Raw genomic sequence first — 27,775 nt, forward strand, 5'->3', positions numbered from 1 at the left:
ACCGAAAATCCTAAGTAATGGAAACTTTTGTAAGTTGTGGTATAAGAATGTGAGGGCCTGGAATTGACAAAAAAGCAATCATAAAAAATATGATTAAAACTTTTCCCACGGATTTGTTTTCTTGTTTAAGGTGACACATCGAATGTGTCACCCGGAACCAACGATCGAAATTTAACTATTGGATCCGAAGTATAATAATTCCTAATAAGGTCATGGAAAAAACCAAGAAGGATCCCCTAATAAAAAGGAGGGGATCGACGACAATCGTCGTTCGTCGTGATCGATAGTTCTGTAAACTAGTGTGCTCACCGATCCCTTTCGGACGCTGCTGAAGCCGTCGCCCATCCGCTGCTATTCTCAAGACATCAAAAGATTTTCATCCTTTTCGATTCACCAAAGCTTCTTTCAAACCTTGCAGACCAGGAGTATATCGATCCGTCGATTCTGAGATTCCGAAAAGGACAATCTTCTACTACGCGAACGATTGTAAAATCTCTTTCTCGCGGGCAGGGATTGGCGATATTAATGATAAGGATTAGTTTTTTGTATAATTGTTATAGCTAGCTGAGCGTCTTAACCAACTTCTGTATATTATTGCTATGTAAACAAACGGGTAATGCGAATTATTAAATTCTTAGTAGCGTACACTTCTTCCAGTCGTCTCTCTGGCCATCTCTATCCCGAGTCCAAGCGCCAAAACGAAATTAGCGGCCAGTAAGATTCGACACGTGATTACACAGCTGTTATTAAAACAGCCTTAATTAAAATTGCTGCACGTACAGTACATTAATTTGACAGAACGTTAGAACATCTTAAGCAGTATCTGTAGGAAGTTTGGGGCAGTGGATTTATGAGTTATGAAGGGAAGATGAAATCAGGGAGTGGGCGGAATGTCCAGGTTTCCCAGTTAAGCATGTCTTCGTAGATATCGTATTTATAGAAATGATTAGAATTGGTTTGATTTATTTGGTTATGGCAACGCGACACGTGAGCGAAATTCTAAGGAGAATGCATCCCGAAAAAACTTTTATGTAAAACTGGCCCCAAGTGTTACTAACGCAAAGAAAACCCACGTGGTTACTCCGTTGGCCATGCGCGAACCAACGACGGATTACCGATGTTCGGTGGTTTTATCCACTCGGTTACTGGAGGGTACTTATTGGGCTGCATTTTGAAACAATTGTATCTTATAAATTCTCATTGTCGTTCTTCTGTTTTTCCTTAATCTCGAAAATAGAGTTAGATAGATGAAAGTCGAGACCAGATACGGAAATCGTAAAAGAAAGGGTATCGGAATAACTCTATACGAACTTTCGATTTGTACCGCAAGTTACGTTATTCATTATTTTAATTCAAAAATTTTCCGTTGAATGGTGTTAGATATCTAACCAGTACGACTATATTGCTAGCAAGAAAAGTATGACGTATAGAGGCAAAACACTACTACACTCCACGCAGAAAGTGCTATGTGCTACTTGTCCCAGTAATGTTGTAATGGCGTAACGTATTTCGCGCTATATCACCAATAAATGGCGCTAAATGTAAAGCCAGCAATCAAATGTAGAAAGAAATCCAATCGATAATTTGGGGTGAAATTACGACATGATCTAAGTTCGAAGTATTTCAACGTAACTGCCGAGTTTCGTAGCAATTGGTAGAACGGCCTTGTAATGTATAACAAACAAACAAACATCCTGTTTATATATATATATAGATTTTACACAAAAATCGTTTAGTTCCTAGCCTTCTTCCCGTATAGGAAAGTTTCCGTTTTATAGATGGTCACTTTAAATAGATTTTACTACATTTGAAAGTTTGGCAATAAATTTTAAAATTTTATATTCACNTAGCAGAGACTATCTCTTCTGTACTAAGCTTCAATACATGAAAGAAAAGGCGAAGGTGTGGAGTTGACCATCTGTCAAACTGACACACAACCCAACAAAGCTCTTCCAGGCAGACTTTATTCTCTCCTGTTATATTGTAAGCTAAAACAGGCCCATCTGTAAGCTAGCTCAGCGCAACTGTAAAACGTGTTGGCTGCCACAAATTGGTTTCCCTGCTAGAAATGATATTTTCCCGATATATTATAGACAAAATAGCTTCAAACTTCAGTCATAAATGATTCATACTTTTATGTATTTTGTTTTTTTCCCTTCTTTTCTTATTCCACGACTCTGCCAGAATTACATGCATCGAAGGTTTTGCATTACACTGATAAAAGAATAATAAAATATTTATACGAATTTTTCTAAAGGATAAGAATTCAGTTCGACTAAAATATTGAAAAAAATACAAAATAAGTCATAAATTTTAGCCTACCATCGATTGTGACCAAGGGTCAGGCCATACCAGGAAAAACACCCCCACACCATAAGAGTAGCAGCAAACTACAAGCATTTGCTAGCATACCCGATAACGTCAAAGGCCTCACCTGTTTCTTCGCGCCCGCGCGGTTATTCCTTTGCTAGTGCAGTGATATGAGCGTACGCTCGCCGTTGACAGGATTCAACAGACAGAGCAGTCACGCTAGCAAGAAAGACATGTCCATTTTAGGAAACCGTACGAGGTATGCGCAATATCATTTTCAGCCAAGAACTGAACAGTAGACATGCCTGTTTTAAACCAGTTACAGACTTGTGTTGGAACAAACCTAATGTTTGCAAAACACTTGCAAATATTTTTATAAATTTATTTTGTTTTATCATAATTTCACAACTTCTACTAAAACCCGACAAATTAATAATTAATCCGGACCATGAATTTAAAAATCAGCCTGGTGGCAACACTAGTTGTTAATTTCCCATGATGCAGCACTTTTACGCGAGCAAACGCTGTGTAGATTTAAGCTGCTTCAATCCTGCGTAGCTTACCTAGCAAAACTGGCTTGTAACCTGGGGGGAAAAGAAAGCGGGGCTTTGGAGCACGACTGAGCGTACGCTAGTTCCCGCATCCTATAGTTTGCAGCAGCTCTAACTCCACCTTCACCGAACTTCACTATTGGCACAACGAATTTTGGCGGGTGGTTCTCCAGGCAGACGCCAAACCCAGATCCTGCCATCCGAACGGAAGAGGGTAAACCTGGATTCGTCGCTCCAGAGAACACGTTTCCATTGTTCTACGGTCCATTGTTGAAGTTTTTTGCACCAAGCTAGCCCAGCAGAGCTGTTGATCCCGGTAATGAAAGGCTTGTGAGCAGCAGCACGTCCATGATAACCGAGCAAATGGGTTTCCTTATGGATGTTATTCATCGAAACAATAGTTCCGGCTGCAATTTGAAAATCCCCACGGATGTGGGCCATCGGTTGGGTGCAGTTCTTCCGAATTTCTCTGGACAGCACGCGTCGGTCTCTAACTCCCAGCTTCGTGGTCCTGCCTGGTTGGGGCTTATTCTGACAATCACCGCTCACCTTCCATTTGCGAATCACGTAGCCCACTGTCGATTTTGGGTACTTCAGCTCGTTGAATATGTCACTTATGGATCGACCATTTCTGTGATAACTGACGATTACACCTTTCTCGAAATCAGACAGCTACGAACTGCGTGGCATCATCATGCGGCCGATGCCGATTTTCTTCCCCCCCCTCGATATTTATCTGCGGCAGCCATGACATGTATTAGGACAGCGCATGTCGCTATTTGCAGGGGTGTTTAATTACTTTCTGGCAGGTAGTGTAGTATTTTTATTGTATCTAGACAGAAGGTAATTTAATTCTGTATTCTCTTTCCTATTATTTTTAAACCAAGACTTTTTATTTATTTTTTTATTTGATAACAGAAGGAGTAAAGTAAATAAAAGAAAAAAAAATCATTGTTTTCTACTAGACCATGTACAGATCATCTGTCTTGAACATAACTGTTAGAAAGCTCAAGACTATGCTTACAACATAAACTTTACAACTTTACAATACTTTATANGACCGGCGATATTAATGATAAGGATTAGTTTTTTGTATAATTGTTATAGCTAGCTGAGCGTCTTAACCAACTTCTGTATATTATTGCTATGTAAACAAACGGGTAATGCGAATTATTAAATTCTTAGTAGCGTACACTTCTTCCAGTCGTCTCTCTGGCCATCTCTATCCCGAGTCCAAGCGCCAAAACGAAATTAGCGGCCAGTAAGATTCGACACGTGATTACACAGCTGTTATTAAAACAGCCTTAATTAAAATTGCTGCACGTACAGTACATTAATTTGACAGAACGTTAGAACATCTTAAGCAGTATCTGTAGGAAGTTTGGGGCAGTGGATTTATGAGTTATGAAGGGAAGATGAAATCAGGGAGTGGGCGGAATGTCCAGGTTTCCCAGTTAAGCATGTCTTCGTAGATATCGTATTTATAGAAATGATTAGAATTGGTTTGATTTATTTGGTTATGGCAACGCGACACGTGAGCGAAATTCTAAGGAGAATGCATCCCGAAAAAACTTTTATGTAAAACTGGCCCCAAGTGTTACTAACGCAAAGAAAACCCACGTGGTTACTCCGTTGGCCATGCGCGAACCAACGACGGATTACCGATGTTCGGTGGTTTTATCCACTCGGTTACTGGAGGGTACTTATTGGGCTGCATTTTGAAACAATTGTATCTTATAAATTCTCATTGTCGTTCTTCTGTTTTTCCTTAATCTCGAAAATAGAGTTAGATAGATGAAAGTCGAGACCAGATACGGAAATCGTAAAAGAAAGGGTATCGGAATAACTCTATACGAACTTTCGATTTGTACCGCAAGTTACGTTATTCATTATTTTAATTCAAAAATTTTCCGTTGAATGGTGTTAGATATCTAACCAGTACGACTATATTGCTAGCAAGAAAAGTATGACGTATAGAGGCAAAACACTACTACACTCCACGCAGAAAGTGCTATGTGCTACTTGTCCCAGTAATGTTGTAATGGCGTAACGTATTTCGCGCTATATCACCAATAAATGGCGCTAAATGTAAAGCCAGCAATCAAATGTAGAAAGAAATCCAATCGATAATTTGGGGTGAAATTACGACATGATCTAAGTTCGAAGTATTTCAACGTAACTGCCGAGTTTCGTAGCAATTGGTAGAACGGCCTTGTAATGTATAACAAACAAACAAACATCCTGTTTATATATATATATAGATTTTACACAAAAATCGTTTAGTTCCTAGCCTTCTTCCCGTATAGGAAAGTTTCCGTTTTATAGATGGTCACTTTAAATAGATTTTACTACATTTGAAAGTTTGGCAATAAATTTTAAAATTTTATATTTACAAATGCATTCAAAATGCGAATATTTTTAATGAAAAAACAATTACGTATTGTGTAATTAGATATATAACATAACAGTTTGGATATTTTATCCAAATCTGATGAAATACGTTATCAAAATATTTTATACGAATTGGTTTGGTTTATTTTGTCATTTGAAATTTAATAGTTTACAGCTGTAATAATATTTTATATAATATGTAATAAAATATAACCGATTATTCAGCATGAATTTTTAAAAATTTTATTATGTTTATCTTTACTGTTTTTACCCTGAGGACACTAAAGAAATTTCTACCATAGCCATCACTGGTTTGGCGGAGCCCACAATGAAGTAGTCGGGTAAATGGAATAACAAAATGAAAAATGTTTGCCACTGATAATCCAAATACGATCCTGGATCTCTCATAACCATAGGTTGATGCCTCAACTTCCTCGGCTATAGAGTCTCATGTGATCTCGGTTAATGAAATCCTTGTTAATCCGATACAGTTTAAATCTAGTACCTCTACTATACAGGATATTCTCTGTTCATATATAAAGGGCACAACTTATGTGAATTTAACAGAATATGAAATACGTCTTGAATCGCAGGTATATACACTATTTAAGTGAATACTCTAGAACTGTTATTCGGATAACCCGCAGCTCTGGGCAAGAATTGTGAAATGAATTGTAGCCACGGATGTCATCTTTAAGTGGTGGACTCACTCTAAGAGGCAAACCATTTGGCATTAAATTAATAAAAATTATTTTTATACTTTAACTTTACGGGACAAGACACTACTTAAAATATTTTTGGGTGCTAAATGGGTCCCGGATTATTGGAATTGGTGCTTGTGCTTTTAGTAAATTTATAATAAACAGAAAACTTAGAATTCTGTTCCGATTGGAAATTATGCAAAGTTCTGATGATGTCACTCCGTATGTGCCGATATTGACAAAAGATAATACAATTTCTCAAAATATGGACAAAATTTGTCCATAGCTGTCAATTTCCCATAAGACTAGTTTAGAGAAATTTATTTGTTTGTTTGCTTTGTTAAGTTATGGTAACGCAACGCTTGGGCGATCTGTCTAGGGAAATTCCTTCTGTAAGGTCTTTCTAAGTATAACTGGCCCCTATTCAGGCGTTACAGACGTGGAGAAAACCCGGAAAACTCCACGTGGCCATCCCGTCATGGCGAAACGCGAATCTACGACCGAACTCACAGTTTTCAGAGAACACAACCGCTTGGCCAATGGTGAGCCATAGAGAAATTTGACAGTAAATTCGGCCAGAGTCAATATCATTTTTACCTGTGCTTCGTCATTCAGACGGCATGCCAAATGTGTGCTGATAGATCTAAAATCTACTCTAAAAAATAACACAACACTATTTGAAACTTGTCATCAATTTGTAAACGGCGTTATTACAAAAAGACAATTGCGTCAATCGAGAGATGACTATATATACACTCTCTATACAAAAGTCTTACACATGCGTATAGAAAATTAAATATGAATGACACTAAGGTAAGCTGTTTACAAACATGTTTTTAATTTTTTATTACATAAATGCATAATATATATATATTTGTTTATATAAATTAGTATATAATTTATTTAATACATAGTTAATGAATGTGAAATTGTTATATACTACATATATAAGGTAATAAATTGAATTTTAGGTGTTTTATGTATGTATTGTTCACATATTATATCGTGCAGCTGAGTGTAGAAGTAATAACAGATGTTCGCAAAGGAACAATACACGCAAAAAGAATGACGCTATGGCGGTCACAGTACAAATGGCTCAACCTCTAAACTCAACAGACTGGTGTCTTGATAGCGGAGCAACCGCACATATGTGTAGCGACTGTACGAAATTTACAGAGATAAATCAAGATCACAAAGAAATACAAACTGCAGGAAAAGATGCGTTAAGATCCGTTGGAACTGGAACAATTAATATAAGCGTGCGTGTCAACAACACCAATAATACAATCAAGCTACAAGACGTGATAGCCGTTCCAGATTTGAGAAACAACTTGATATCTGTACCTAAAATTACAGAACATGGATATTCTGTCACATTCAAAAGAGAATCTGCAACTGTTACTCGCCAAGATGGTTCCATCGCCTTGATAGCAAAGNATATATTATTATTTTTTTTTTAATTTAAATTTTATTCTATTAAAAAAAAGAAAAAATTCAAGTTTACGTGGTGATGAAGCTAAAATTATCAGCATGAAATATTAGAAAAAGAAAAAACAATATTCAGATTGATGATTTTAACTTCATCAGCAAAAGTCAGCATAAAAAAACCTGCTGTTTTATCGTAATAAAATAAGAATAAAAACATAAATCAATTTTAAATTAATAAATAAGCTGCAATAAAGATTAATAAAATGTTAAAAAAAAAAGAGACTTTACAATCATTATAAATTGTATTTTAGATAATTTTTAGAATTTATAATGCTAATTTGTACTGTAAAACCTGTCTAAAACGGGGTGGCTATTAAACAGAAACCTTCCTAAACAGAAAATAAACATATATATATATAATCTATATATCGTATTTTAGATTAGATTATGTAGATTATATAATGAGGAAACAGGGCGTTTCTGTGTGTTCTCATCTGTTTGCTGTGAGAAATATAGAGTTTAGGGTATTTACCTCCCCGTTCACAATACGTTATTATTATTTTTTTTTATTCGTTATGTCGATGACGTCTTACTTGCCTTATGAGAAATTACATCTTTTACAGGTGTTATCTTTTATTTATCCATCTATAGCTCTAAGGGAGACGAAAAAGATTGCATACCTTTGCATTAATTAATAAAACTTCTATAGGGATATCCTTTTTCATAAATTCAACTTAACTCCTAGTATTATTCCTGTTACATCTTTTCAACCTCTTCGTTACATAAACTCTGCTAAATCTGCTCTTATCATAGAGATTACTTGTACCCGTCTTCCTATTTTTAATACAAAACGAACTACAATTCATTGCTATGGCTGTGAGCGGGACATGGTATTCTCGCGCTAAATTTAACTACAATTCATTGAATCAAAGATCACTTTTTCCTTCATCCACTTACATTGAGGCACATTGTCCCGTACATTGTTGCACATGTCTCCCTTTCCGTCTGTGTTACACTTTTCTTAACCCCCAAAAATTCCAAACAACAAACAACAAAAAAAAAATTCATGACTTCTAGTCTATTCTGTAAATATAAAAGAAAATAATGAACTATATTTATCCGTTGTCCCGTGCAAATTCATCGCATGTTGAAGAAAACTTGATCTTGAAAACGAATAATGTTCCTTGCTTTTAAGGCCAAGTTAGCCTGATTGCAATCTGTATCACTTTGTGGGAGCGTTGATCCAACGTTGAATTATACTTTGAAGCTTGTTGTATAATTCGATTCTTCTCATCTTCTCACTACATAGTGACAACTCGCATATCACTTGCCTTTTATTATATTTAAAGTTAATAACTCACATCGTACTGCATTTCTTAGATGATAGAAGAGATTAAAGAAAAAAAAAATTACTCCTGCTTTTAGAAGGGGAGAAGAATTTTCTTGCTGGATGCTACGTTTTTAATTTTATTTCGTTTAAATAACGAAATATTTACGTCAAGAATTGGACTGTTAATTGCATTCCAGAACTAACAATGGCATCCTTTACTAGTAGAAAGAAAGGTAAGGTAAAAAGCATAAATTTGTTATTTTTAGTTAATTATTTATATATAAATGTATATATATACCATATTTGTTGATGTGAAACCTAATTATTTATATATGTGTACTAATTAAGGCGTTCTTTGTGCAATTGACTAAATCCAAGTAGCCATTATTGCACCATTTACTCTCCTTTTTTCATGAATAATTCTATTTAAATATTTTAAATTTTCAAAATAAATATAGTAATCTTTACATATATATTTTTTCATATTTAAGATGTCACGCTGACTTAAATATATGAAATATAAATTCAAGATTCTCACGGTCATCTCATGATTCTTACATTTGGAAAGCCTATAGGTATAAGCATATTAAGACATGCTTTTGTAAAGCAAGATTTTGTTACAAGAGAAAATGGCTTGTTGGTAAGAGTAATTATTGAGTTTCTAACTTTAATAATGTAATGTCATTTCAAATCATTAAGTTACTATTAATTACAGGTAATTGTGACTAACCTTTAGAACCGTATTGTATCAAGAGATGCAATAGTATATCAAAAACACGTTTTCGTTTGTTTATTAAAGCACAGAGAGCTACATTATATGCCTGATACAACAGAAGACATTATAAATGCTTTATGCTTAGTTGCGTAACATATGCATCTTTGAAAATTTACCATTGCATGTGAAGTACAAGTAACAGAATATGTAAATGAAGATGTGCCATTTCATGTCCCTTCAAGATCTCTGATCACAGAAGCAGAACAGCTTCCATATAGACTTAAAGACAAATAAAATGTTTTAAATCCAAGTTTAATTTGTTTTATTTACAAAAATTTCAAATCAATAATTCTAAAAACACATATAAAATATATACACCAAGACTCATTCAGTTTTTAAAAAGGAAATAAGAACGTCAGCTTGTCTTCTCATATGATGTTGCAATTCGTTTTTGAAGTTTTTGGTTTTCATGAAATTATATGCTGATGCAATTGACTTACACTCTTGATTTTTCTTTATTTTCATACTTATTTAATATAAATATTATTATTACTTTACAGTATTTGTGTTACTTATTAAATAAAATTTTTACAAAATGTATATAAACAAGTTTTATATGAAGTCAGATATTAACGTCCGAAAGTCTACATATAGAACTTGTTTAAATAAAAATAATCTTTTCAAAATGCGAGAATAATTGCTTTTATATGATAATAATCGCTTGCTAGAATTAGTTTTATTTATATGATTTCGGCAACGCGATACGTGAGCGATCTGCCGAGGGGAATGCATTCCGGGAAGATGTTTATGCCCTATTTAACTGTTACTAAAATGAAGAAAACCCGGAAAAATGCACGTCGCCAACCCGCTCACCATGCCCAAACCCATGACAAACTAACTACCGGTGTTTGGTGGTTTTATCCATTCGAGTATTGGAGAGCATTTATTAAGAAATGAAAAAGACCGAATGGCAAGTGCTATATGTTATCTGTAGCAGTAATTTAGTGAATGTAATATACATTTTTTTAAATTATATCCCTTTTCTTGTAAGAATTATTTTTAGTTTATAACTATGTTCAATTTTTTTGCCAATTTTTTGCTACGTTAAACAAGCAAATCGAATATAGGTAAAAGTTAATTGATTTTCAGAAATTTAGTAGATATTTTGAAGTGGGACTACGACATTATTTAAGTTGAAAGTATGTAAACGTAACTGCCGAGTTTCGTAGCAGTTGGTCGAACAGCCTAGGAGTGTATAGCGAACAAATAAACAAACAAACGTCTCATTTACATTTATATATATAGATAAATAATAAATAAAGTTCAAGCGATTATTTCTATTTGTTGGTATTGTCTACTGTTTAATAAATTTTTATAAATATACTTATTTAAAGCCTTTAATTATACATTAGAGTAACCTGTAAATGAAAAGATGCTCTATTTGAAATTCTAAAAGAAATTTGTGGCTCGAACTCCAGTTACGCACATAGCATGAAATCTATACTGTGACCTTAGAACTAAGGACCCAATNATACCATTTTTTTAAATTATATCCCTTTTCTTGTAAGAATTATTTTTAGTTTATAACTATGTTCAATTTTTTTGCCAATTTTTTGCTACGTTAAACAAGCAAATCGAATATAGGTAAAAGTTAATTGATTTTCAGAAATTTAGTAGATATTTTGAAGTGGGACTACGACATTATTTAAGTTGAAAGTATGTAAACGTAACTGCCGAGTTTCGTAGCAATTGGTCGAACAGCCTAGGAGTGTATAGCGAACAAATAAACAAACAAACGTCTCATTTACATTTATATATATAGATAAATAATAAATAAAGTTCAAGCGATTATTTCTATTTGTTGGTATTGTCTACTGTTTAATAAATTTTTATAAATATACTTATTTAAAGCCTTTAATTATACATTAGAGTAACCTGTAAATGAAAAGATGCTCTATTTGAAATTCTAAAAGAAATTTGTGGCTCGAACTCCAGTTACGCACATAGCATGAAATCTATACTGTGACCTTAGAACTAAGGACCCAATATGGCGGTTCTACAGACAACATTGGTGTTCTTGATTTACATACATAATCTTTATGATAAAAGTCCAAGTTTGTCCATATGAAAAGCTGCAGAGATTACAGTTCAGTTATTTTACTGTGTAGACTCGAAATTATAACTAACATACAGTCGACCCCCCTATAAGATATAGATACGTTCCAATTTATTAGGAATCCGATTTCTTACAAGTCGTTCCAATCACAGCCCGACACGTGTCAAGTTTACGGACTACGGCTGATTGAAAGGTTTTCTTCCATAAAATTAATCGATTCTACACTAATCCGACTCAACATTTCCAAAATACGTATATTTTTTCGTAGTTTTATAGGAATCGTGATTATAGGGACCGTAATTATAGGGGGGTCGACTGTATTCACAAAGGAATGCCAATAATTGCTTGTGAGAAAAACATAGTAAACATAATTTAGAATTCCATAATAAGTTTCCTTTTTAAAATGATGTCCCTGAAAAGAGCCATTTGTATAACGTTTAGATTTCGTTACACAATGGTGTCCCCAATCTGTCTATGCTATTGGTTTATTATTTTAGCAATTTCTTACTTAAAACACTATAGGCTGTGACACACTAAGTGATTTCTGTGGGTGAGCAGTCACCGGAGTGTCGAATCAATTTAACTTTTGGGAAACAAAAAGTCTCCTATTGCTCGTTGTAACCAATGAGCGCTCGTAGATTTATCATGTGAGTACAGTTCTTGTTTACAACACAAATATAAAAACGGAGGAGAATAGTTTCTGGTTGATAAGACAAGACGTTTAATTTCATTAATTCAATCTTAAGAACCAATTTACGGTATAACCACACTATTAAAGAGTATCACGACAAGGTATTCAAAGATACTAGAGAAAATTTACGATTATCAGGTAAAAAATATCGATCATATGACTCCTGTGTGTTCGAACATCGCCGAACGTCAACAGGTTTTTGTCGTTGAGAGACATGTCTCCGGGACAAGAAATCGCCTAGTGTCTCACAGCCTTATAATTCAACCATAGATTCACTTGAGACTTCATAAAAACCGGTGATCTGGCAATCAAAGATCCTACCGTTAAAAAAAAGACTTAAGATTTATATAAAATTCATATACTCTAGAAATTTTATTTCAAAATGGTAAGTAATTCAATCACTTTTAGTTGTAATATATTTAAAATTTCACATAATTTTATCAATTGTTTGAAATACAGTATAGACTCAAAATGGCGGCTATTTCAATTTATTACATTGAAATGATGAATTGAAATTGGTTATTGATATTTAGTGATACTTTCAGCATGTAATTATAGAAAATAACAATCTTAATTTTTAGATGACGAGTAAATTAATTGTTTATAATTTAAATTAAACTTAAAAATTATTAGACTAAATTTAGCGAGAATGATTATTCATGATTTTATTTTTAAAATATTTAATGGAATTTAAAAAATTCTAAAATATCATGTAAAAATTTCTTTTATCGAAAGTAGTGACTAATTGTTTATGTTTTAATTTACTGTATAGTTCAAGTATTATTTACATGTCAGATAAGCAGCATTACGTATGGCATTTGTTCTGTTGGTTCTGTTGGTCAAGCTACAAGATTTTTACAATAATTTGCACGATTTACCAAGGAATAAAAACAGATTTTTATTCACAAATTCCGGAAACAAAATAATAATTAATTGAATAAATGACTTAGTTTGGTTTGGTTTGTTTATGACTTTATGGCAAGCTACACTTGGCCGATCTGCCGAGGGGAATATGCCAGGGAGGACTTTCTAGAAGAAACTGGCTCCTATTTGTGTTACAAACGTGAAGAAAAGACCATGAATATTGTATATAATACTTTAGCATCTGGATAGAAGCCAGTTTTCTCTGAAAGTGCTCCCAGGAGGCATTCCTTTTTGACACACCGTCTATGCATTGCATTATGTTGTTACATTAATTCAATCATCCTTACATTGCATAAGCATTACTGAAAACGGACTAGGACAGACTATTACAAATGCCTTTCTGTTACATATTAGAGAAGTTGCGGCAGAAGTTTTCATTTTTCAAACTTGAACGTCGAACGTGGAGGGCCGCTTACAAGATAGCAGCGCTCGACGTTTGACGTTCACGTTTGAGAGATGAAAACTTCGGCCCGCAACCTCGCTATTAACAATCGTTGTATCGTAATATAAACATTTAAATGCAATTGAACATTGTTAGTGGTGTAACTATTGGTGAGGCTTCAAAACTTTTTCGGTATTATATAAAAATAACCAATGTTGTTAAGTCATTCATATACTATATGAAAAAATTAATAGTTTTGATAGTAAAATAAATTAATTGATATTTTGAAAATTACACATATTTTGAAAATAAATTAATTGATATTTTGAAAATTAGTGGCACGGAGCTCCTAGACTTCAGGAGCCTTACCCATTGCTGGTTCTGTAGCGCCGTTAGTACTCTACGGGTCTCAAAGAACAGGCATGTTTAGTAAAACAAAATTACTAAGTGTATTTACGATACGATCCTGGTATCGTTACTAACATATTGCTAATTCCATCCACTTCTAGAATTCTAAATATCGTACTTTCATGTGGATAAGGCACACTGGCATATACTTTTGAGAAAACTGCTACTGTTTTTCTATTGTGCCTTGTTTGGTAGGTCACTGTAGACGTAATAATTATGAAACAAGTAAGAAATGGTAAAACATAACGTCATACCTCAAAAGTATCGAAAATACTTTTGAGTGGCCAAGCGGTTCCGTTTCCTGAACACTGGATGTTCGGTCGTGGTTTCGGGCCACGCCTGAATAGGGGCCAGTTGCCCTTACAAAGACCTCCCGAAAAGCAGTCTCTAACAATACTGTAAAGGACTTATATTTTTGGTACCTTAAAGCTTGAACTGTTATGCGGACCTCTTTGAAACAAACAACAATAAGACAACATTTAACAAGGTCCACAGAGGTTTGTTGCCCTTACAAGAACCTGTGTAAACCTTAATGCATCCCTACAATCAAGACGCTTTCTATCGTGTACGCACTTGGGCCTTTTATCTTGGGTTCGCCAGGTCCACAATGGGAGAATAGGAGCCAGTTTCTTATAGAAAGTTCTCTCTTGGCAGATCGTTTACGTGTCGCGTTGCAAATAATTAAGGGAAATTAATAATTAAATTATTTAAGTTGCAAAATTTTAATGCATAAAATATATTTATTTAAGTACAGTATTATATTTTAAAGTGCGATCAAGTACACGACTATAACGTAAGTGAAAGATGCAATTTTGTAGTAAGAACTGATAACTGCAGAGATGAAAGTTATATTCCTTATATGTGGTTTATATACTGTGGACTTGGAAGTAATGAAACAATAGCTGCAATTACTATATGTGTAAGTATATGATATCATTAAAGTTAATTTTAGAAAAATTTTCTTCACATTTTAACATATTTTATTTTACTTTTCAAGACATTTTGGCTGCTGTTTTTATTTCTTGCTCTTTGTGTAACTGCTGATGATTTGTAAGCTTTATACTATATTCTATAGTTAAATTGTGTATAAAAATAGGTTTGAACAAATTTGTTTTTGTTACAGTTTATGCTCCTCTTTAGTTGGCATCACAAAACAACTTCGTTTATCACAAAATATAGCTGTATCCTTTTGCTCTAGCAATAATTGTATTTTATATTAATTTTTTAAACGTTTATTACTTTCCCGGCTGTTATATATCAATATAACAGAGGAAAAGTATTGCGATCAATGAGAAAAATGACCCCTCCAAGATTTTTACCGTTTTGGACCCAGTGGATCTTGAAAAGTATGGATGTTAGTGTGTGTGTGTGTGTGTGAGAGAGAGAGGGGGGCAGGATTTTGCTCGCCTTCCTTGTAGTTTAATAACTCCTGCATCTTTTGTCGAAAATTTCTGAAATTTTGTAGGAATGTTTGTGTTTTATTAGGAATTGCAGACTTATAAATCCCCACTGGTGTTGTTGTCTGCCTTTCATTATCTGAAGAACGGTGTTAGATAGATGAAAATCGAGATCAGATATGGAAAACTATGGTCAGATACGGGCAAGAAGCTCCGATCAAACCCGGATTGAAATAATATGACTTCCAGTTTAGACCGGAAGTTATGTTATTTCAATTCAAAAATTTTCTCTTGAACATAGTTAGATAAATGACCGGCATGACTATTGTTAACAGGAAAAGTATGCTGCATTGGGGCAAGTCATTACTAAAATTGAGAGCATTGTGAAGAAAAATGGTAACTTGGCATAGTGACGACGTCACAATAAAAATAATTGCTCGTTACTATTAAATTTTGGTGGTTAAAAGTTGAGGGATAGAGCGCTAGAGAAGGTCATATGTCTTATCTTGAGTGATGTGTTCTTAATGAAGATTTAACTTATATATAATATAATATTTCCTTTATAGGCATTTTATGCATAAAATATAGCTAATAAAGTAAAAAAAAAAATGTTTTGTTTTGGGGATCGGAAACGGATTAATCCATTTTACATTGTTTCTTATGGAAAAACTTGTTTCGGTTTGAGAACAAATCGGTTTCCGAACAACTTTTAGGAACAAATTTGTTCTTGTTGAACTGAGGTATCTTATCTTTTTTAACTTTATGTGGGGACTAAGAGGGCCTTTTTAGAAAAGTTCGGCTATGCCAACAATGGCGGATTACCTCTATAAATTCCTGGTATTTTTCGATTTATAGATGTGCGGATTACTCGAGTAAATACAGTATTCTTGATATTACATTATATTTTATTTGAATATAAAATAATCGTACTTAATAAAGAATAGGGTGTGACATTTCTTGCTTTCGGTAACGCAGCACCAGATATTTTTTCTTCGTTAGTAGCAATAGAACAATTTCGTCCACAACTGGTAATTGGAGGATTGTTTGGTAATTGTTTACAGTTTTTAATCTATGCATACCTGAATATTTCTACAACCTTTCATTCACTTCTATATATATATATATATACACAGTATATATTTACTAACTTTTACATAAAGATATATTTCAGGTGCCGGAATATTTGTAACTACAGTAGTAGTTGGTTGTATATGTTTAACAAGCGAATTTAAAGTGATGAAAAGGCCATTCCTGCGGGACATAGCATTTTATTCTTTCGCAGCATTTTGGGCTTTTTATCTGTATTATACTAAAGGAATTTCTCTTTCACATGCAATAGGTAAAAGATTTTAACCAGCTTTATTTAATTTGATCGTAAATATTTTAGTAAATTTAAAGAAGAATTATATATATATTTTTTTTAATATTAAATATTTGTTTAACAGGTTTTATCGCACTTTATGTGATTTATATTATTATGGTAATAGTAAGTAGAATTATATATCAAAAATATTACGAAAGATCATCTACACAACCTACTCCAAAGTTACCAATTAAAGATTTCGATAAAGAAATTCATTCTCAACCTCAAGACATATCAAGTGTAACGATAGAGAAAGAATCAACAAATTCTGTAGGTAAATATGTATTTATAATTATTATTTTGGTCACTGGTGGGCCGCAGAACGAGTCAAAAATTAAAAAAAATGTAGAGATGAGTGTCATTAAAAGAATAAATTAATTTCTGCAAAGTATGATTGAAGTTGTTGAAAAGAATGGATATTTAATTAGTTATTATTGATAAAAATATAATATTTTGATTGTTTTTAAATTTACTTGGTCTAGTTCTTCCCACAAGTTTTACGAAACAAGAAACGAGTATGAATAAATACCATGATGAACCAGAAAATGAAGGAGTAATTTTAAGGAGTGAGTATATTTTATAGTTATAAAAATACAAGTTAAGCTTATATTATTGTAATACCGCTACTAAATTTAAAAGTTCATTATACAGAATGCTTTGGATAACCTCGGAGATGTTTCTTTATATGAAAATAAATAAAAGATCCTATAAACACAGGTTGTTAAAATGTTACTCTCAATATGGCTGACATTTAAAACGCATTCATAAATCAAATGTCCAGGTAATTATTCGGTAAACAGCATTGTTCTTGTACAGTACAACACAGACATTTTGCCACAGGTATACCATAAATGGAAAGTATACCAGCAGGTGGAATAATAATTACTAGGTTAATGGTAGTAATGGCAGGTTTTTCATATCAAAAACAAGCAGACATGATTTTCATGTACAGTGTACAAATGGAAATATACGCGAAATCACAAGATTATCAGGAAGCATTTCCTAATAGATGGCAAACACTGCCGTATCAACATTTTATCGAAACTGGACGATTAGCTTCTGCTGTGAGTGACCGTGACCAAGAAATGCTAAGAGCAGAGATGTAAGACAATATCCTGGAACATGTTGTAGAGATCTCTGATTTAGCACCAGGAATTTGCAACATTTTTTTTCTGTACTTCATTCTACTATCCAATGTGAGTAAAGTATGTCATCTCATGATTACTGTACTTACTGCGAGAAATCTTCTCTCGCCGATTTCTCCAGTACATCATTGTGAATTCCCAGTTAATTTCCATAATCAACATCAATGATCATAAGATAATCTATTTGCTACCATCGTGGGTAGGCTTCAGCAACAGTTCTGGATTGATGTGTGTACTGGTAATATTATTAATAACTATTATAAGTGAACACATCTTTCTAAACCAACTGAATAGAGACTTCTATACAAATATCCTTTCCAATACCTTGCCACTACGTTTAGAGAATGTGCTCTTGGAAATCCAAACAGTTACGTGGTTAATGTACAATGGAGTCTCGCCACATTTAGCTGTTATGCTTTCCATAAACTGGATTCTTCCTATCCATATTGGTAGATTGGCAGAGCAGGTCGTATTGTACGGATCCTAAGTCCACCCAATAGACCTCAATTCCGAATTTTTAATTCATAAGAACAGTATTAGTATGAATGGATATTGCAAAGTCCCAGTTTCTCGTACGTGGTAAACTGTTCAGTACCAGACATATGTCTTTAGTACCTTTTTGATTTACTTTCATTAGTGGAAGCATCTTGAATTTGTCCGAATAAATCTGAAATACTTCTATTTTAAAGAACTCTCGAATTTGCAGTTAGCCATGTAGCCTTAGTATCGTACTGTCTTACATTGTCCAGTCTAATATTCTTTATCTATATCTATATATATATGGACGTGTTTGTCCCTATATTTCACTTTGCAGCCAAACTACACATCGCACATGAATGTTGTTTGTGTGTGGTAGTAGCCCCAAGTCTCCCATAGTGCACTATGGTGGTTTCTTCTCGATAGCTATAAGGGTGTGGGAGATATGGGGGTTGAAAGTAGTTAACTTCGAAAATGTGTAACAATGGAAGTGTCAATAAGGGAAGTGTTAACAATGGAAGTGTTAAGAGAAAGCGGTGTGCAAGATTTACAGGCGTAGATGCGGTTTTTTGCGTTTTTGCAAGAAATTGAACATATTTTTAGACCCACGTAAAAATTCTCTAATTAATTTGGAAACGGGAGACCTAATTCTTGCATTCTATGAAAATGGGTAAGATTGGTTATAATGTAATCTTAATCTTAAATGTTTTCGAATAGTCGAAAATGTTTTGAAATAATCGAAGACCGTTATGTGTGAGTAGTGCGGATGGCTTTTGGTGACGTGTGAGAGGCACATGCTTCAGTTGATTTTTCATTAGTAAAAGTGTATGAATAACAGAAAAAGGTAGAAAGTGAAGCATGTGTCTTTTCTATATAAAAATTATTTACTCTGTTAACTATTTTTATATTTTAAAATATATAAAATGTTCTGAAATTTTAATATATCAGCAGCCATATCCGATGGTAACATTCAATGATATAATGCAGTTCATCATTCATCCACTTTTTATTATTTCGTATGCAAAGAATAGCCTCAAAGAAAAGGTCGACATGTTAACTGTTTGTACAGTAGTTGTGAAGGGTGTAAGAAGAAAGATTTTGTTTGTATTTATTCTTTCAATTTGTGATATTCTTAAACAATTACACGTTTATTTAAAAATTGTATAATAGAATTTTTATTAAATATTTTTAATGTTAAGTCAAGCAATTAAAATTGATTGTAAGACGAAATTGTTTTATAAATATCGAACGACATTTACATTTTTTTTTTTTTTAAATCATATTTTTATTATCTAAGATTTGTTTTGTATTACTTCTTTTCAAGCTAATGGACTCTATAATTGGTTTTGATAAGAAGTTGTTAGATTTTTATTATATTAGACTAGCTGCAAGTACCGGCTTCGCTGGGTTTTTATTTTGTTCGTACATTTATATGTAATATAATTATTATTTTTTTTTTTTAAATTATATATAATAATATTTGCACTTTATTTAGTTTGGAAATGTTAAATTTGGTGAATGATATTTAATAATCTGTTTTGCAATTCAATTTCGGAATGTAATAATGTTGTATGATAGAAATATGCTTTTTTCTTTGCTAGCTGCATATATATAAAAGTCTGTTTATCTTCCTCTACATAATCTTTCTCTAATTCGATGTGTTTCCCTATAATTTTCAAGTTGCTCTTCTGTCTGATTATTTCTGTTTCGATATGATTCGAGACCGCAAAAATTCTTTCTTACGCTTTGGCATTGTTTTTTATATTTTTACTTTTCACACTTTACTATTCACTTTTCATTTTCTACTTTTTTCTGTTATTCGTACACTTTTACTTGTGAAAAATCAACTGAAGTATGTGCGTCACACGTCTCCAAAAGCCATTTCCACTATTCATACATAACGGTCCTCGACTATTCCAAAGCATTTTCTAGTTACTGCTTTATTTTAAATTGAAGTTACTGGGGATGGCTTTTGGAGTTTGCAGCTAGTTTATAATAAATATTGCAGAATTATATTTTATATAAGAAGTGTATCTTAGGATTCGAACCCAAATCTTCAGATAGTTTATATAAGTATAGTCTACTTTAACCCATCAATCTATCATGTAATAGGAATTGGTGTAAGAATCACCATTCCTCCTTTAAATTGGTTGATTCTATTGTGGGTCTTTTTCACAATGGGTTTGAAAAATATGAGGTTTATAATGGGCATAACTGTGTCTAAACATGTAGTCTAATGTTGTGTTAGTGTCTCGAGTTATCAATTGTCATCAATACTGTTGTTAATCACCTTTAAATATTGATAAATAGTAGAATGCCCACTTTTTGCATCGTTTGTTGTAATGCTAATTATTCAATTTTAAATTATTGTAAACAAATTGTTCGTGTCCAATTACAGGAATCGTTTTCAGAAACAGTTTAGGCATTCCTCGTAAGAGTTTTATTCCTGCAAAAACAAATAATGCCATGAACAATAATAGTACTTTAGACCATTCCAGAAATGGAAGCTTTGGGAAATCGGATCAAAGTAAAAAAGGTAGAAAGTAGAACAAAATTAAAAATTTTTAGCTATATTTGCAGATAATTTACAGTTCAAATGACTTTTGTAGAATTTATACCTCCTCCTTTGGAAACCCAGATGTCTAGAAATAGTTTCTCAAGTCTGATATCAAATTCGAGTTCTGAAGACGTGGGAGATTGCAAATCATTCTATTACCAGATAATTCCCATAGATATCTTGTCATGGTCAGAGAAACCCTGGTATACTAAAATTTTGATAGTTTTTAAGGTATGAATTTACTGGATTTAATCATTTCCATAAGTCTTTGAGTTTATTATATGTTCTTATTTATACTTTATAGTTGCCTATTCATTTTATCTTGATTCTTTCAATGCCTTTAATGGATGATGAAGACCTTTCAAATAACTGGAACAAGCCACTAGCGGTTATACATTGTATTGTTGGACCAGTTTTTGTGGCATTCGCTTCGAAACGTAAGAAAAGAAAATTTAAATTTTATGTTAAAAATGACAAAATTTTACTCTTTCCTACAATTGTAAATTACGTAACTGTAGTTGTAATTGCTATAATTATACGGAAGAATATAGTCAACTTCAATATAATTCAATTGGAATAGGAACTTTTACCTCATCCTTCTAATTTTGCTGAATTATCTTCGTCAGATTACCGAATTTTTTTAAATTTTGGATAATCATGAGCGCAAAAGAAAGTTTACAAATCATGCAGTTTTAAAAGAGGAAATAACTCAATTTTTAATGCTAAAAATAGTATTTTCAAATTGCCCTCCCATTGAGAAAGTTTAATTGAATGTAAAGGTAAATTACATGAAAAGGATAAGAAGCATTAACTAACAATGAGCGATTAGCATTTGCTCTATTTCTATGAGACCCGTAAATCCTTCTGGCTGGTTTACAAGATCCATGTTAGTTTGACACGTGTGCAAACTGCCAAGGAGATGCCTCACGACAGGACATTCTATAGAAAAGTTGCCTCTATTTAGGGGTTACAAAGGTGAAGAAAACCCGAAAAACTCCACATGGCCATCCCTTTGGCGAGGCGCAAAGTTGTGACCAAGTACCATTCTTCAGTGGTTTTATCCACTCGGCCAATGATGGGCTGAGGAGCAATGTTATCCGAATTCGTAAATTTATATGGATTTTTCATGCAATTTTTGCAAATCGGTCCAAAGCTGCCATCCATTTTAACTGCGATTGTTTGCAGTTTTGAACACGAGCGGCATTAAAATCTGTGTATAAAGTCAGTGAAATAATGTCCAATCTCTACATCTGGCATGCTGTGAGACAAGCCAGTCGTCTATCTCTTGCATTTCTTGTTCTCTATTCGTTTGTTCGATTGTTTACAGTCATATTTTGCCTTCTGGTTGGAAGTAGAAAGCATAAGCTGTATGTAGCACGGATTCCCGTTCTTCGCGGCATTAGAATATATAGTTTTACACTACACTGTTGCTTATAGGATACACAGGTAAGGAATTTGAAATTTGTTTGGTCATTTCTAGCCAATGTACTTTAATATAATAAATAAAATCAAATGAAGTGTGACGAGCGCGCGCTCTGGTGTTAAGTTCGCCCGTACACTTAACATTGTAAAGTTTAACCTTATATATCTCTGGTCACGGGTAGAATTTTAAAATATTGTTAGCGTTATGATCTAGACTGAGATGGATTCTATTTGTATGTAAAAAAATGATTTAAATCGGAAATGCAATTGCGGAGGAGTTAACAATAGTACAAGCTTCAATTTTCGTATTTTTAATTTGATATTTTAATGATTTGTGATTTACAGATGGTTTGGATTTAGTTGGTGACATATTTCCTGTAGTCGGTATCGTAGCAATCGTCTCCATAATCTTAGCTTTGGTGGTTATTTTTACCTCGAAAAAAGAGAAACCACCAAAATATTATGCTATTTTTAGCTATTTAGTTTTTGCTGTATCTGTCACGTGGATTTATTGTATTTCTGAAGAAATAGTTTCGTTACTTAAGGTAAGTTTTCTTTTTATTCTTTTTGATTCTTAATTAATCAATTTTAAAAATACATTTGTTGGCATGTTTCTTCTTTTCTGTGTAATTTCTTTATGAAGTTGAATCATCGAATGTTTTTGGAATTTTATAAAATGTAAAAAAACCAGCAACAAGTTTTATAACTTTCCCCGCGAAAAATACTTTAGTGTTTAAGAAACACTAACGATACACATTAGTACGAGGTTAAAATCGTGTTTGCCCCCATCTGTTACGATATATTGTTAAAAATAACTTTTATATTATTAATCATTATGAATATCAAGAAAGACTTAATTTTAAGGATAGAGACGAGTTTCAAAAATTATTGTAAATGTTAATAACAAGTAAAATCTTCATTAAATCCTATCTCCCACTCGAGATATGATACACTATATCTCTCTATCTCTTCACCCCTCCATCTTTGACCACCAAAATTTAATAACGTCAATGTTCTTTATAGACAAGTTACCGTGCCAAATTTCGTTATTTTTTTACTCTTTATCCTATCCTGAAATATATTAATTAATGAACTAATTAATTAATTATTAATTTTTAATATTAAACAGGCACTTGGAATTGTTTTTGGCTTAAGTGATGCAATTTTAGGTTTAACTGTATTGGCTTGGGGTAACAGCCTTGGAGGTTTGTATACATTTTATTAATATCTATAAAATTAAAATGAAAATTTATAAATTTGAGACTTAAATTTATTATATAATGTATTTATCTATTTTTTTTATATAAGTTTAAGTCATGTAAGTACAGGGTGATCCAAAAGTCATTAGATATTTAAAAAATTCTAGCAACGAGTGTCGCAGCTTTTATATTATTAATTAATCACAAATCCCATTAAAAAACTAGTGGAACCAGGTTGAAAAAGTAAAGCACAGCAAAAACATTTAAATAAAGAAAAGTTTTGAAAGTTGTGGCATAAGAATAGTGAAAGCAGATTTGGCAGTAAGACGCAACGTGTGAATAAAGTGCACATTATACAGACTACAACTACAGGAAGTTTTGGAGGAAGCAATGTCACCAGGTTAATAAGTCGGGAAAACAAGCAGCATCACAGAAAAAGGCTTTGAGCTTTACTTTGTGCCTTAAATTATCTTACCTTCGTTAGAGTATCTTTGAGCAGTATCAGTGTAGGAACTTTATGGCACTAAGTATAGCACGAAGCCTTTTTCTGTGATGATGCCTGTTTTCCCGATTTATTATTATAGTGACATTGCTTCATCTAAAACTTCCTGTAGTTATACTTTGTGTAATTAATATGCACTTTATTCACATGTTAATCTCACTGTCAAATCTTCTTCCACTGTTCTTATGCCACAACTTCCAAAAGTTTCTTTGATTTAAATGCCTTGCATAAGCTTTACTTTTTCAATCTAGTTCCATAAGAAGTCGAAAGAACTATTACGCATATTCAGACTCCTAAATTCTTCGAGAGCTTGGTGTCATATTCTCTCTCGTTGTAAATCTAGGTGACAAAATACCGATTGCGTAAGTTTTAAACGAGCCAACGAATTCAAAATTTAAAACGTCTATAGTACGCATCCTGGACACTAAATACTTTAAATTTCATCCAAATCGGTACATTGGTCTTTGAGATATTAAGAGTCAAAGTTGGCACTTTAACATTACACATGTGGCTGTCTTCTACTGTAGAGCGCTATTTCGCTCTATGGTAAATAAATAAAATCGCGTGTGTTGCTATCTATTATGAGATTTTGTTATAAAAATTTTCTATATTTTTNGGAGGAAGCAATGTCACCAGGTTAATAAGTCGGGAAAACAAGCATCATCACAGAAAGAGGCTTTGAGCTTTACTTTGTGCCTTAAATTATCTTACCTTCGTTAGAGTATCTTTGAGCAGTATCAGTGTAGGAACTTTATGGCACTAAATATAGCACGAAGCCTTTTTCTGTGATGATGCTTATTTTCCCGATTTATTATCATAGTGACATTGCTTCATCCAAAACTTCCTGTAGTTATATTTTGTGTAATTAATATGCACTTTATTCAAATGTTAATCTCACTGTCAAATCTTCTTCCACTGTTCTTATGCCACAACTTCCAAAAGTTTCTTTGATTTAAATGCCTTGCATAAGCTTTACTTTTTCAATCTAGTTCCATAAGAAGTCGAAAGAACTATTACGCATATTCAGACTCCTAAATTCTTCGAGAGCTTGGTGTCATATTCTCTCTCGTTGTAAATCTACGTGACAAAATACCGATTGCGTAAGTTTTAAACGAGCCAACGAATTTATTCAAAATTTAAAACGTCTATAGTACGCATCCTGGAGACTAAATACTTTAAATTTCATCCAAATCGGTACATTGGTCTTTGAGATATTAAGAGTCAAAGTTGGCACTTTAACATTACATATATGGCTGTCTTCTACTGTAGAGCGCTATTTCGCTCTATGGTAAATAAATAAAATCGCGTGTGTTGCTATCTATTATGAGATTTTGTTAGAAAAATTTTCTATATTTTTAATTATTATAAAAATGGCAAAAAAAAAACTTAACTTTGAGGATAGAGACGAGTTTTATAAAATTGTAAATGCAAAAACAAGTATAAGTAAGTCCGACCACATTCGAAATATGGCACGCAACCATCCTATATCTCTTCATCCCCTCGACCATTCAAAACCAAAATTTAATAGCGTCAATGCTTCTTATACACAAGCTACCGTGCCAAATTTCGTTTCTTAATCTTTACAACATCCTGAAATATTAAGCGAAATGGATGCCAACACGTACAAAGACACACATCCACGAATTTTTTTTCTGCCGTTTATTTGATTATTTTGATTCAGGGGGATGTAAAAATGTGATTCGCAAAAACGTAAGGGTCAACGATTTCAATTCTTTCCCTTGTTATGTATATAACAGCAGGGAAAGTAAAATCGATATTTCGGTAAATTTTTGCTATATGGCAGGTAACGAGAGTTGCATCTGTAATGCAAAGCTCCACTCGGTAGACATAATTCGAACTAATTTTGATACTTTTCTGGATGGAAAGCCCCTGTGATTATACAGATTTCCGTGTAATCTCGTTACATTACGTCAAAAATTCACTAAAATATCGATGTTTTGAATGTCTACTGACTTCGCTCACCTACTTTACACACTATGGTATGACACTGTATAACAATCCTACAGTGAAATCTGCGAAAGAAGGAAAGCAGGTGAAAGCCAGAAAGTAAGAGTTACTTCGGCATTTACAGTCAAATTTTCCCACAAAATATCTTGTTTAATCCGGAACTCGTAAGATGTAAACGAAAACCTATACGTGTAACACCTCTGTTATTAGTTAGAATCAAAGGAGGGAATTTAAACAACTATCGATCAAATAAAACAATGAATGAAATCAAATCCTTTGATACTGCACTTCAATAAATGTAGCAAATAAAGCATTACGCTCCCATATTTTGAAGCAGTTACCGTTTTCTTCAAACCTTCCTCATATGGAAAACCTGCTTAAGACAGAAAAATTACACGGTTCCCTGGGATAACGTCTTTCACGGGTTTACTGATTTATTATTATTATAAGTACAGTACAGTAGAATGCTTATTACAATTACACATATTGTTATCAATTGTTTTAAGCATCATAATTAGCACATGCCAACCCTTTAGGGCCTTATAACTTTACATACGACACATTAATATTTATCACAATAATTATTATTGTACACGGCAACATATTGTAAATAAAAAATGGCCGTCTTAATCGAATACTTCAAGTTACAAACTTTACTAAAGTGCTGCAAAATCTTGGCTAATTGACATTTGGACCACCCTGTGTTTATATATGTTACTATATATATATATATAATATTAATATTAATTTTTTAAATTTTAGATTTAGTAGCAAATCCATTAGTTGCTAAGCAAGGTTACCCTAGAATGGGAATGAGTGCCTGTTATGCTGGACCATTATTAAGTATCCTTGAGAAATGGCAATTAATATATAGTCGAACCTCTAACAACGGCCACTTTTTATATTCCCAGCAATGGCATTGTTCAGAGGTTCGACTGCACATTGTTATATTATGAATGGAACTTTACAAATGATTGGAATGAAGTTTATTACTATTGTAATTAATTAGCTTGTAGATAATGAATTTTCTATATCTGGAATATGTACTAGAATCAAATATATTCAAGAATTATATTTTAATTTTTCTTAATTGTTAATTAAAGATTTATTACTTGGCGTAGGCATAGCTTGCACAATTAGCATTGTAAAAGGTGGAGGACAACCAATCGAGGTAAACTGAATTAACTAGAACATTTTATTTATAAGATAAAAAAGAAAATTTGAAATTTAATTTAATTTAAATTATTTTTAATTTAATTTTCAGTTAAAATATACAAGTATGATCGCACTGTTGTACGGAACGTTGTGTTTTAGTTTAGTTTTCACAATGTTAACAATAGCGGGACTCAAGTTTCAAGTGAAACATTGGTACGGATTTATTCTTATAATAGTTTACATCATATTCTTGGTTTTAGCTATTTTATTAGAGATCAAAGTTATAACATAAATTCTTATTCTAAAAACTGCAAAAAAAACGCAAAAATTATCGAAGAAAACGCAAAACAACTAAAATAATTATTGTAATTTTCTGAATATTTCAAGAATTTTTTTTTTAATTTAAATAAATAAGTTTTAAAAATCGATTTTCTTCTGTATTTATTTATATTATTTTTAAAATAAATAAAATATAATTACAGTAAAGCTAACATGTAAATCACAACTGCACCATACAGTAAATTGGAACGTAATTAGTCAACACTTTCGATAAAGAATTTCTAAATGATGTTTTAGAATTTTTCATAATTTCATTAGAAATTTTGTAAGCAGGAGCATGAATAGTCATGTTGCTAAATCCTGT

At 32.8% G+C, this 27,775-nt stretch overlaps 1 protein-coding gene across 1 annotated transcript; it reads left to right on the plus strand.

Moving 5' to 3' along the window:
* Positions 1–6,736: 6,736 nt before the first annotated feature.
* On the plus strand, positions 6,737–27,492 carry LOC111619681 (mitochondrial sodium/calcium exchanger protein-like). The gene is made up of 16 exons (XM_023361449.1): positions 6,737–6,766; positions 14,717–14,866; positions 14,945–14,997; positions 15,071–15,128; positions 16,289–16,391; positions 16,516–16,683; positions 16,790–16,981; positions 17,190–17,273; positions 20,728–20,865; positions 20,939–21,117; positions 21,191–21,323; positions 22,654–22,853; positions 23,438–23,513; positions 26,740–26,820; positions 27,081–27,148; positions 27,242–27,492. The coding sequence occupies exons 1-16, from the start codon at positions 6,752–6,754 to the stop codon at positions 27,422–27,424; spliced, it is 1,881 nt and encodes a 626-aa protein (XP_023217217.1). The 5' UTR covers positions 6,737–6,751; the 3' UTR covers positions 27,425–27,492.
* Positions 27,493–27,775: the final 283 nt, after the last annotated feature.

The sequence above is a fragment of the Centruroides sculpturatus genome, unplaced genomic scaffold (assembly GCF_000671375.1).
Source record: "Centruroides sculpturatus isolate CEXI.00-Female unplaced genomic scaffold, Cexi_2.0 scaffold165, whole genome shotgun sequence".
Classification (NCBI taxonomy): domain Eukaryota; kingdom Metazoa; phylum Arthropoda; class Arachnida; order Scorpiones; family Buthidae; genus Centruroides; species Centruroides sculpturatus.